Source organism: Cetorhinus maximus, chromosome 11 (genome assembly GCF_964194155.1).
Source record: "Cetorhinus maximus chromosome 11, sCetMax3.hap1.1, whole genome shotgun sequence".
NCBI lineage: Eukaryota > Metazoa > Chordata > Chondrichthyes > Lamniformes > Cetorhinidae > Cetorhinus > Cetorhinus maximus.
The window spans coordinates 84,095,124-84,108,399 of NC_135889.1; the positions used below are offsets into that span (position 1 = coordinate 84,095,124).

Below are 13,276 nucleotides of genomic sequence, written 5' to 3' on the forward strand. Positions count from 1 at the left end.
CACAATATTAGAGTCAATACCATGAATTGACATTAAATTGGATTCTAACAAATGCAAAAAACAAATGTACATTCTCTCCATGGTTTCACTTTTCAGCATAGGGCACCAACTATCAGCTGTCAAAAAACAAAGCTGATAAATATCACCTGTATCTAAAAATTGTCACAGACCAACAGAACATATATATATATATATATATATATATATATGTATATACTGATAACTGGGTTGATTATAGATTGTTGCATGGAAAATAAGTCACATTACAGAAAAAAATAATGATGAGAAGCAGACAGGCAAGAAACAGCTACATCTAAGATAAATTGAATAGCTTGGTTATGCCAAAATAGAACTACAAGTACCAGTTTTAAAAATATCTCACAAAAGTAGCATTTCAAGTGTTGCAATAAAATTTTTAATGAAACAATCTCGGTGACAAAAAAATTGAATTGAAACACAAATAATGGTTCAACTTATTCAGTTAGCCTTGGCCTTTCTTTTCAATATTACAGAGGATAATAAAGAACACAGGATCTGGCAAATCAGGATTCCCACACTTCTATGAAAAAAACAATCATGCAACAGGCTTTTGTAGCATTGTAGAATCTGCAGCAGTCATCGTCAACTAAAATGGCAAATAACAAAATGATCTGAATAAATTATTAGACTGCACAAATTCAGTTAATTTTGGAATGAAAGTACATAATTGTGGCTACACAAATCAACACTGTATACACTTTCAACCGTGAGTTAAAAGGTATTCTGCTATTCATAGCTTAAAGAAAGCAGAACAATTTATGTTGCATGATTGTTTTTTTCATAGAAGCACTAGTATTATTCATTGACCTACTGTGGATACCACTATAATTATAAGCTAAGAAATATTTTTGAATGGGAAAAGAGGGTTAATTTAAGTATTGAGCAAAAGCTTGCGGCTACTATTCAAAAGTACATTGTTACTAAGCTATAAGCTGCTGCTGGAAAATTCAGCACGTGACCTATAGAAGATCTTGCATGGTGTTTTGAAATTTCAGTTGCATTAAATTAGCTCCTATTTGCTGCAAGTTATGCATAATACCAAGCTTTTTGTGAGGGTTAGAACTATAGAGGATGCTCAACTACCACAAGCAGCTTTTAATATGCTGGGGAATTGGTCCAGTGTTTGCAAAATTATGTTTAATTAAGAAAAGAGTGTAATGTCATGCCAATGGTAGGTCAAATGCTAACTTATATACACCCTACAAAGGAAAAAGTAAACAACTTCCATTTACACAGCACTTTTCACAGCCTCAGGATAACATTGGCTGTAAAGCGCCATGGAACATACTTTCGAAGTGTTGTTACTTTAGTAACGTAGGGAAAGGCAATAACTGATTTACTCAAGCACAGCAGGATACCACAAATACCAGTGAGAGACTGAACCAGATAATCTTTCTTAGTAATGCTGGCGAGGAACCAAAATAGCCTTCCTCCTCCCCCTCCCACCCCCGACCCCCCCACTCCCACCCCCCCCTCTTCTCCATCCTATCATGGGATCTATCATATCAACCCAAGTGGGGAGACAGAGCCTCAGTTTAAAGTTGCCTCAGAGGTGCCATCCTTCTTACCCAAAAGACAACATCTTTAACCAGTGGAGTGCTGTCTCAGTACTTCACTAAAGTGTTAAGCCTAGGTGCTGAAGCATCTGAAGTCGGGCTTGAACCCACAACCTTCTGAACGTAGGATGATACTTTCTCAGAAAAGTAGCAAAGCCAGTGGTAAAAGATATCTGGATCTTTTAAGAATCAACAACAAAGTGTTCACAACCAATGCCATGAAGATTTAAGTAGAGCAAACAGAGTTTTACTGTGCATTCACAGGATAATTCTTTGTAATTCTAATGAAAGGTCATCAATCTGAAACTGTTTCTCTCTTCACAGATGCTGCTACAGCTGTTGAGTATTTCCAGCACATTCTGGTTTCATTTCAGATTTCCTGCATCTGCAGTATTTTGCTTCTGTCATCTAATTTTATTCATGTAAAAGAACTTGATTAGATTTCAGTTAGAACACAGTACCCAGTTTTGGTCTCCTCATATCATTGGAGATATTGAGACTTCGGTAAAGGTGCTGAGGAGGCCCACAAGATGACTGCCTAGCTTAAAATATCTTAGTTACCAAGAATGGCTCAAGAGGCTGGGTCTGCATACGGTAGAAAAACATAGATGCAGGATCTACTGTAGATACCTGCGTACAGGTTGCCTTTAGAAGCCTCAAAAATCCCTTCAAAAACAGGGAGGGGGCACGGGTCGACTTATACACTAAATATAAGTGTGAACCACCGGCGTGGCTATGAGTGGTCACCATTTTGAAATGTCATTTGCTTCCGACACAGAGGTGAGTGAGTCTGAAACTCCCACTTGCCTGAGCAACACAGCCCATATTGTCTGCTTACAGCCAGTTATAAGGTACCGGTGAGTAAAACACGCATTTGTGAGGAGAAAGATTGAGGCTGACTACTAAAGCGAGTAAGGCATGTCCTGGTTGAAAAGTGGGGTTGACTTATATGCTGCAATTTATTTCAACTGAATAGGTTAGGGAGGATCAGTTATGAAAGGGCAGAACTAAATTGGATATTGGGTGGGTCTTCTTTTCTCAGAATATTGGACCTGTGGAACCAGTTGAGAGCTCATATGGTGAACACTGATGCGATGTATTCCTGCAATCGAGAGTTGGACCCTGTACTGGCTGGGGTAGGGATCATCTCCTACACAAGGTCGGTATCGCTTAATGTAAATCAGGATCAGTGTTAGCTCATTGATAAGTTTTAATCATTTATGTGGGTTGGAAAGGAATTTTCTAGTTTTCCCTGTCTCTTATTGGCCTGGGTTTTTAATGTTTTCCCATGTCTCCTAGGATGCTGCGTGGTTCTGGATTGGTGGGGAGGCACTATGCACCAAACCTATGTGTTCACAGAAGAAAAATGAAGTTACAAAGGAGAAGATGAAACAATTATACAGGAAACTACAGAAAAGACTGTAATCATGGCAAGCAACGCAGAATGTCGAGGGAAGTTGGGGAAGAAATAAAGGATCAGTTCACAATCTTTCAAACATCCTTGGAGGTGCTGTGCCAGGAAACTGGAGGGTTATCAATGCAGCACTTCTATTGAGGTATAGAGAGAAAGAGAAAAAAAATGATTGACAATAGTACAGATAACCTAATATCAGTAAAGGGCAAGATTCTAGGTGCCATATGATGGAGAAAATTGACAGTTAGAAACACATGGGTTAATTAGGGGACAGCCAGCCTTGTTTTGAATCCGGCAAATTTTATCTATAAAGTTTAATAGCTTTTTGAGAATATAGTACAATGTAATAAGATATAAGCTGTAGGTGTCATTTGAAGCTGTTCAATTGAAACGATCTGACAATTCCAAATCTTTTGAACTGCAAATTCTCACTTTGCTGATTTTGCCTTTACTTGCATTGCTTATTTCGAAGCACTGCAAGTGATACACTCCTAAAACGTGCTCGTCTGTGAAGTACTTTGGGACGTTACAAGATCCTGAGAATCGCCAAGTAAGTGTAAGTTTGTTCTTTCCAAATGGAAGATAAACTGATAACAGCTGTTAAAAATATGTGGGGTCCCATATTTTATAGAGGTTTAGGATACAAAAGCAAAGAGATTATGCTAATATCATACAAATCTTTAGTTAAGCCACTGTGTTGCAGGCTTTCTACTTTAGGAAAGGTATCAAGGCTATGGACAGGAAACAGAAGAGATTTAGGAAGATCTACCAAGGATGAGAGGCTTCACTAATTATAGCAGAGAGAAACTGGAGGTGTCTAATTATAAAAGAGAATGAGGTCAAGAAGAAAACCAAGAGAGATGCTCAAAATTTTGAGGAATAAATTGAGTTGGGTATCTATTTCCATTGAAGTCAGTAAAGGGGATGGATTTAAGATCAGCAGCAGCAGAATGGACAACAATTAGAAGAACTGTTTTTTTTCCCCAAAGTGCAGACAGTTGTCAGGTCATAAAATTGTAAAGCAGCCACATGGAAGCTGCCACTTTGGCCCAACGACTCCATGGCGGTGTTTATTCCTCAGATAAGCCAACAATCCCAATCACATTTATTCATCCTGTTCCCATCTCTCTTCACCCACTTACCCAATCTAACTTGGATGTTGACACACCTTATAACTCAACCACTAACCATGGAATTCCATAGCTCAACATTGTGTTGAGAACAAAAACAGAAAATGCTGGAAAAACTCAGCAGGTCTGACAGCATCTGTGGAGAGAGAAACAGAGTTAACGTTTCGAGTCCGTATGACCCTTCTTCAGAGCCAAAGAGAAGTAGAAGTGTGATGAAATTTATACTGTTTAAAGGGGGTGGGGCAGGTGAAGCTGGCAGATGGTGAGATTTGAATTCAATTTTTAAAAATCTAGAATTAAAAGTCTGATGACAACCATGAAACCATTGCCGATTGTCATAAAAAAACCCATCCGGTTCACTAAAAAACCTTTAGGGAAGGAAATCTGCCATCCTTACCTGGTCTGGCCTACGTGTGACTCCAGATCCACAGCAATGTGGTTGATTCTTAAATGGCCTCTCAACAAGGGTAATTAGGGATGGGCAATAAATGCTGGACTGGCCAGCGAAGCCCACATCCCATGAATGGTATGTAATGAAACATCCCAATTCCCAGCCGCACTCCCCAAATTTTTCTTCATATTTATTTTTCCTCATACCAGGCAGCATCTCAGTGCATCTGCATTGCACTCAGACTAAAGTTTCAATATTGTTCCTATAGGAGGGAGGGGGAGGGCGTTCCTATGGGAGGAGGTGGTCGCATGGGCAATAAATGCTGGCCTGGCCAGCGAAGCCCACATCCCATGAACGAATAAAAAAAAAAAAAGGACATGGAGTAGTTCTTCAAGAAGAGGTGGAATCAGAATCCATAATAGTGTTTAAATGTAAAGTGAATACATATTTGAAATTAAGTGAAAAACTAAGGCCATGGGGAAAGAACAGGGAGATGGAAATAATGGATCACTTTTTCAGAGAGACAGTGTAGGTATGATGGGTTAACGGCCAACCTTCTGTGCTGTAAAATTCTATAATTAATCTGTGGTTCACACATTTAGCAACAATTACATTCAGTCAATTCTTACCTGGTGGCAGTATTCACACTGATATGGTTTCTCTCCACTGTGAGTGCGTTTATGCCTCTCCATATGATATTTTTGTATGAACCTCATGTCACATTCATCACATTGAAAAGGCTTTTCACCTGAAAACACCATTTCCAAATGGTTACACTCAGTCATTTGTTAAGGTATTATTTTTACATGAACTCTAGACTAATAAGTTCATTATTTTTGAATAACAAAGCCCACAGCACTACAAGATGCGCGAAATCAGCATTAATTTTGAAAATGTGCATATTTTGATTGAACTATCTAAAAAACATACAACCTTCTTTTTCCTCCAATTTTCCCTATTCCTTCAAAAAGGTTCACACCTTCCTGATAATCATTACAGTTCTAGGATGTCAAATGCCCTTTGGGAGATCACCCAGTTGGCCGTTTTTAAGTGTGAGCCAAGAGAACAAGTTGTACAAATATAAATATAGTAAACAACAGTGAGGAGCAGAAAACTTGTAGGATATTGCTGTATGCGAATTGGCTATCATGTTTGCCTATGAACAAGTAAACTACACTTCTCAAGTAATTTATTGGGAAGAAGCTCTCTTCCCTCACATGTGCCACTTGAACCAGAAGAATGTGCATGCGATGAATAACTAGTTAATATGTTTAGAATAACATTTGAAAGGGTAGATTCAGCAGCATATATTCTGAGTGGCTTCATATTTAATGATGTATAGTGCAATTGTCATTCAACTAGTTAAGGCACTGGGTAGCTAAGCCAGAAGCACATCCCATATTTAATCCCTGAGCTGAATCTCGGTCAGGGCAGTCCCAAGGTTGCTACAGCTAGCACTTAAATAAAACACTAATATGGATCCAGCTGAAGTAGTGTGTCCAATTCTGGGTACCACACTTTAGGAAAGGCATGAAGACTTGAGAGGGTACAGAAAAAATATACTCAAATGGGGAGATCAGAGATGAAGGATTACAGATACGTGGTTAGACTGGAGAAGCTGGGGTTACCCTTCTTAGAATAGGGAAGGCTGAAAGGAAATTTGAAAGTCTGCTGACGGGAAAGTAAGTGCGAGGGGGCTGCAATGAGGTTGCAAAAGGATTTAGACAGATTAAATGAGTGGGCAAAAATATAATAGATGGACTATAATGTGGAGAAGTGTGAAGTTTTCCACTTTGGAAGGAAGCAAAATAATTATATGGAAAGAGATTTGGAAATGTGGCAGAGGGAATATGTGACTTTATACATGAATCATAAAAAGTTAACACATGCAGGTATAGCAAGTAACTGGAAAGCAAATGGTATGTTAGTCTATTAAAAATTGATTGGAATACAAGAGTAAAGTATTTTACTGCAACTGAAGAGGGCCTTGGTGAGATCACACCTCAAGTACTGTGTACAGTTCTGGTTTCCTTAGCTCAGAAAAGTTATATCTGCCTTAGAGAGTGTTCAATGAAGGTTCACTAGACTGATGCCTGGGATGAGAGGGTTGTCCAATGAGGAAACATTGAGTAGACTATGTCTATATCCCCTAGAGTTTAGAAGAATGGGATTGATAGAGTAGGTGCTGGAGGATGTTTCCCTTGGCTAGGGAGTCTAGAAATAGGATTCACAGTCACAGAATAACAAGTCAGACCATTTAGGACTGAGATGAGGAAAAAATTGCTCTCAGGAGGGTTGTGAACCTTTGGAGATCTCCACTAATGTTCAGTCATTAAGTGTATTCAAGTCAGAGATTGACAGATATTTGGATACTAAAGGAATCAAGGAATATGGGGATAGTGTGCAGGAGTGTAGCTAAAGTAAAAGATCAACATGACCCTACTGAATGCAGAATGGGTTTGAAGGGCCAAATGGAATATTCCTTATTTCTTATGATGGTTAGAAGTGTTGAAAATCATGAAGGGCTTAAATAGAGTAAAGTGAAACTGTTTCCAATAGCTGAAGGACCAATAACCAGAGGACACAGATTTAAAATGTAATTGGTAAAAGAACCAGAGGTGACATGAGGAAAAGCTTTTTTTTTTGAAAAACACTAGAGAACCAAAGGACTAGTTAGCATGAGGAACTGAAAGAGATTAGTATTAGTAAAAAAGCAATACTGGAGAAATTAATGGGATTAAAAGTTGATAAATCCCCTGAACCTGATGATCTACATCCCAGAAAGAGCTGCCAGTAGAGATAGTGGATGCATTGATGTTAATCTTCCAAAATTCTATAGATTCTGAAATGATTCCCACAGATTGGAAGTTTGAAAACATAGCCTCCCTATTTAAGAAAGGTGGGAGAGTGAAAACGGGGAAGCATAGACCTGTTAGCGTGACATCAGCGGTAGGGAAAATGCTAGAATCTCTTATATAGGATGTGATAACTGGACACTTAGGGAAGAATATTCTCCCTGTCGGGCAGGCTGGTCGGGAGTGGGCGTGGGCGGGCGAGGAGCTGATCGCCGCCTGCGATCGACCGAGCGCCACCATTTTGCATGGGCGGGCCAATTAAGGCCCGCCCAGCGTGACGTGCACCCGGTAGCGCTCAGCACTCCCTTGCGGGCAGGGGGAGGAGGGAGAGTCGGGGCCTGCGCTCTTTTGTGCATGCAAGGAGCTGCGCGGAGATTAAGTTCAGTAATAAAGATGGCAGGAAAAAACATGACAGTGTCACATGAGCTGGGACATGTTTATGAGTTTTCATGAAAAATTTTATTTAATTAATAAACACTTCGTGAAACTTCATCCCACCCGTGGGTGAGGTTTCATGAAAAATGCGAAGGCTGCCTGGGTTCTTCGCCTGCCCACCAGCCTTAAGGTTGGACAGGCAGCCCTGACAATCACTTTAATTAGTTTGTTAACGGCCTTAACAGGTCTTTGACAGTTCAGCGGGTGCGCAGCAGGCTCGTGCGCGCCCGCCGAACGGAAGATCGGAATGATGCACGGTGACGTCGGGACGCACACGCGACGTCACTGCGCGTCATTTTACATGTCGGCGTGCAGGGACCGCCCCGCATGCCGAACAGAGGACTCTGCCTTTAGAAAATAATGGTATGATTGGGCAGAGTTAGCATGGATTTATAAAAGGGAAACCATGTTTGACAAACCTGTTGAGAGTTTTGAGATCAATAGATAAGGGGGAACCAGTGGTTGTGGTGTATTTGGACTTTCAGAAGGCTTTCGATAAGGCGCCACACAAAAGGTTAGTAAGCAAAATTAAAACAAATGGGATAGGGGGTAATTTACTGGCATGGATTGAGAATTGGTTAACGGATAGAGAACAGAGTAGGAATAATCGGGTCATTCTCAGGTTGACAAGTTGACTCGAGGGATACCACAAGGTTCAGTGCTGGGGCCCCAGCTAGTCACAATCTATATCAATAATTTGGATGTGGGGATCAATTGTAATATTTCAAACTTTACTGATGACACAAAACTAGGTGGGGATGGGAGTTGTGAGAAGGATACAAAGAGGCTTCAAGAGAATTTAGACAGATTTAGTAGTGGGCAAGAACATGGCAGATGGATTATATTGTGGAAAAATGTGAAGTTATGCAATCTGGTAAGAAATACAGAAATAAGGAGTATTTCTTAAATGATGAGAGATTGGGAAGTGTTGATGTCCAAAGGGACCTGGGCATCATTGTTCAGGAGTCACTGAAAGCTAACATGGAGGTGTAACAAGCAATTAGAAAGGCAAATGGTATGTTGGCCTTTATTACAAGATGATTTGAATACAAAACAAAGCTAGGTGGGAATGTAGGCTATGAGGAGGGCACAAAGAGGCTGCAAAGAGTTTAGGCAGGTTAAGCAAGTGGGCATCAAGGTGGCAGATGGAGCATAATGTGGCGAAGTGTGAGGTTGTTTGCTTTGGTTGTAAGAATAGAAAAGCAGAATTTATTTTTAAAAAGGTGAGAAACTTATAAATGTTGATGTTCAGAAAGGCTTGGGTGTACTCGTACAAGGAATGCAAAAAGGCTACATGTAGGTATAGCAAGCAATTAGGAAAGCAAATGGATATTGGCCTTTATGCAGGGGTTTGGAGTACAAGAATAAAAAAACTCTTGCTACAATTTTACGAGGCTTTGGTGAGATTACGCCTGAAATATGGTGAGTAATTTTGGGCTCCATATTTAAGGAAGAATATACTTGTATTGGAGGCGGTAGTTCACTAGGTTGGTCACTGGGATGAGAGGGTTGTGCTATGATGAGAGGCTGAGTAAATTGGGTCTATATTCTCTGGAATTTAGAAGAATGAGAGTTGATCTCATTGAAACATTCAAGATTATGAAGGGGCTTGATAAGGTAGATTCCCCCTTTGGCTGGGGGAATTTAGAACAAGGACACACAGTTTCAGGATAAGGGGCCGATCATATAGGACTGAGAAAAGGAAACTTTCTTCTCTTAAAAGGGTTGTGAATCTTTGGAGTTCTCTACCCCAGAGGGTTATAGATATACCATCGCTGAATATATTTAAGGCGGAAATAGGCAGATCTCTTGGAGAACCAAGGGATCCGGGGAGCAGGTGGGAAAGTGGAGTCGAAGCCCAAGATCAGCCGTGATCTTACTGAATAGCAAAGCCAGGCTCAATGGGCCATATGGGGCTTCTTCTGCTCCTATTTCTTATTTTCTTAGAACGGGAAATAAAATTACAATTCAATTCTCCCAACTTCAATATTGCCTTTATCCCTCATTGGCAGCACAAGTAGAGATCACAACCCACAGGTAGCTTTGCTTTCCGAAATGAATAAGAACAGAAGTGGTAAGCATAACCCACAAAATGGAATGCAAAAGAGCAGGGAAAAAATATGAATTATGAACTGCTTTCAAGCCCTCGAAAACAAGTATGCACAAGAGAAAATATTGGTTAATAAGATCTCAAGGAATAAAGAATAGCAAAGCCCTTCTGATGAATAGCATAATTGAGTACTCCACAGATCCCCAGACTATAAATGTTTTAGTGTACTAAATTTTTTAATTGATTTTCTGAGCCAAGAGTTAATGGAAGAAAATATATTAATGTGTGCAATTGTCCACCAATATTTCCCTTCAATAAAATGTGGAGGACTTCTAAAAAGAGACACAGGATGAACTATAAACAACACAGATAGAGCGAAATAACAATCAAGTCACGCACAAGCTTTTCTGGGAAACCACTAAATGGCAACTAGTTTAGAAGTGCTGCATGATGACAGCACACTTAAAAAGCTATGGAGATGTCCAATATAACCTTCATTCTCTTGGGGCTTCTCTGAAGTCTTTTGACACAGTTGATCACATCAACTCCTCCTTAATTGTCCAGCTTGGTTGAACTGCCTTGACATGGTTTCACTTTAAAAGCTGAAAAATCTGTAACAATGAAGTTTCTTTTCCCACTCTCACTGCAAACTCAGGAATCCCAAAAAATCCATCCAAAGCTCACTCCTATTCCTCAGCTACATCTGCTGCACGGTAACATAATACACCAACATGGATTGAACTTCCATATGCACAATAGTGGTACCTAGCTCTACCTTTTTGGATGCCCACTTGACTTCTTTGCTGCCAGGCTATTTACAATTCTTGGATAAGCCATGACTTCCTCCAACTAAATATTGGGAAGATTGAAATAAGGAGAAAAAATGCTGGAAAAACTCAGCAGTCTGGTAGCATCTGTGGAGAGAAACAGAGTTAATGTTTCAGGTCACTGACCTTCCATCAGAACAGATTTCCAGCATCCGCAATATTTTGCTTTTGTACTGGGGAGATTGAGGCTACTGAGTCTATCCCCTTCCCTAGCTGGTGTATCGGGCTGAACCGGACCATTCACAAACATGGTGTTCTGTTTAATCCTGAGCTGAGGCTTCGATCCCATATCCTCTAAAAACCAACTATTTACACCTTCATATTACTTCAGATCATAATCATAAACATACCTTCAGCGAGGTTGCCACTGAAATGCTCATCTAGGCCTTAATCACTTCCAAACTCAAGTACTTCAATAATTGCCCAGAAAACTTCCCATCATCTACCAGTCTTAAATTTTACTTAATCCAAAACTCTGCTATCCATATGCTACAGCGACCAGGAGTCAAAGAACATTGGTCTTCTTGCCTCTGTAACCTCCTCCAGCTGTACAACCCACCCAACCACCCTGAACAATTCTCTGATTCCAGGCTTTTGCACATCCTCCCCTCCTTCCATCCCACCATTGGCAACAGTGGCTCCTTCAGTGCTCCGGAATTCCTACTCTAACCATTTCCCTCTCTCCACCTTTCAGAGCCTCTTTTAAACCCACCTCTTAAATAAGCCTTCATAACGTTATCTTCTCTGGCTCGGCACCTATGGTTCATGTTCCTGGGAAGTGCCTTGGAACGTTTTACCACCACTGAAAGCATCAAACGGCCAGTCAAAGAGATGCATATGTAGAAAAAGCACCTGTACCGGGATCATGTCACAATCTATACTATTGTATACTATACTATTGTAGGGCAACAGAAAATATACAAAGGATAAGCAGAAGTAATTTATCGAGAAGTGGTAAGTTAGTGTGCAAACTAACTTATTTTATCTTTGAACTTAATCTCTATTATTCAATTAATATGGTCACAACAGTGGTTACTTTTTTGACCCTTGACATTGTGGACCTTTGCTGGTGGGGATAAAAGGAAAATAGCACAAATGGTAATGAAAAAATACCACCTAGGATATATTCTGTAAATGCATACAAGAAAACATTCAAGGGACAACAAACAAAATAAACATATGAACTAAATATACCAACTGCACCTTCAATCCACAATAGATATGCTGAATTCAATCCTACTTACCAGTATGAATCTTCTCATGTCTTTGCAGCAAATATTTCTGAATAAAACGCATGCTACACTGGCTGCACTGATACGGTTTTTCACCTTCAGAGAAAAATGAAAAAAAATATTTGGAATCATAGCAAGGAGTATTCACGAAAAGACACAAAATACCAGGCAAAGGTCCCAAAATTCAATGTAATACAAAATCTGACAGGCACTGTTAACACTGGCTAATATCACGTTAGAATATTATTCATAAACATCTTGCCAGTGGGGACATGTGTGTTTACCAACTATATTATACAGAGGGATAAACAAATTTTCAAAACATTTGTATATTCAACACATTGCTCTTTGAGAATATTATATCTGTATCCTGTACATTATGTATGAATATTAGCATGAGAATTCAGACAACATGGAATCAAATCAATAAAACATTTGCAAATAGCTTGGTCTGAAACAATTAGTTTTCCATTGGAAGGAGCAGAAAAATGCAGGGTTACAAGCAGTGATTCAATTGAATCTCAAATATAAAAATAGCTTAGATTCACAACAACTTGTATCGATCCAGCAGCTTTAACGTAATAAAACTTTCCAAGGAACTTCACAAGAGCAGTATAAAACAAAATTTGGGATTGAGCCACATAAGGAGGTATTAGGGCAGATAGCCAAAAGCTTGGCAAAGGGGTAGGTTTTACGAATTGCCTTAAAAGGAGGAAAGAGACAAGTGGAAAGGTTTAGGGAGGGAATTCCAGAGTTTAAGACCTGGGGAGCAGAAAACAAGGCAACGGGGTGCAGTGATTAAAATCGGGGGTGTTCAAGAGACCAGAATTAGATTAATGCAGTTAACCCGGAAGGTTGTGGAGCTGGAGGAGAGATGAGGGTGAGGACATAGAGAATTTGCAAACATGGATGAGAACTTTAAAATCTCAGCGTTCCTTAACTGGGAACCAATGTAGATCAGTGATCACAGGGGTGACGGGTGATTAGGACTTTATATGGCTGATCAAGTTCAGTTTCTGGTCAATGGTAACCCCCTAGAGGTTGATAGTGGGGGATTCAGTGATGGTAATGCCACTGAATGTCAAGGGGAGATAGTTAGATTGTCTCTTGTTGGAGATGGTCATTGCCTGACATTTGTGTGGCAGAATGTTATGTGCCATTTATCAAATCCAGCCTGAATGTTGTCTATTCTTGCTGCATATGGGCACGGGTGGCTTCAGTATCTGTTGAGTCACAAATGGTGCTGAACATTGTGCAATCATCTGCGAACATCTCTACTTCTGATCTTATGATAGAGGGAGCGATACTGATGAGGCAGCTGAAGATGGTTGGGTTGATCAATCAATC

The 13,276-nt window shown here is 40.0% G+C and overlaps 1 protein-coding gene across 1 annotated transcript in view; it reads right to left on the reverse strand.

Annotated features, from left to right (window-relative positions):
- The window catches only part of znf148 (zinc finger protein 148), a 47,551-nt gene that overhangs the window by 5,953 nt on the left and 28,322 nt on the right, over positions 1–13,276 (reverse strand). The window contains exons 7-8 of the mRNA XM_078552352.1: positions 11,942–12,025; positions 5,160–5,278 (exon numbers count right to left, since the gene is read on the reverse strand). Coding sequence (XP_078408478.1) covers positions 5,160–5,278; positions 11,942–12,025 — 203 coding nt within the window. The remainder of the gene's footprint in view (positions 1–5,159; positions 5,279–11,941; positions 12,026–13,276) is intronic.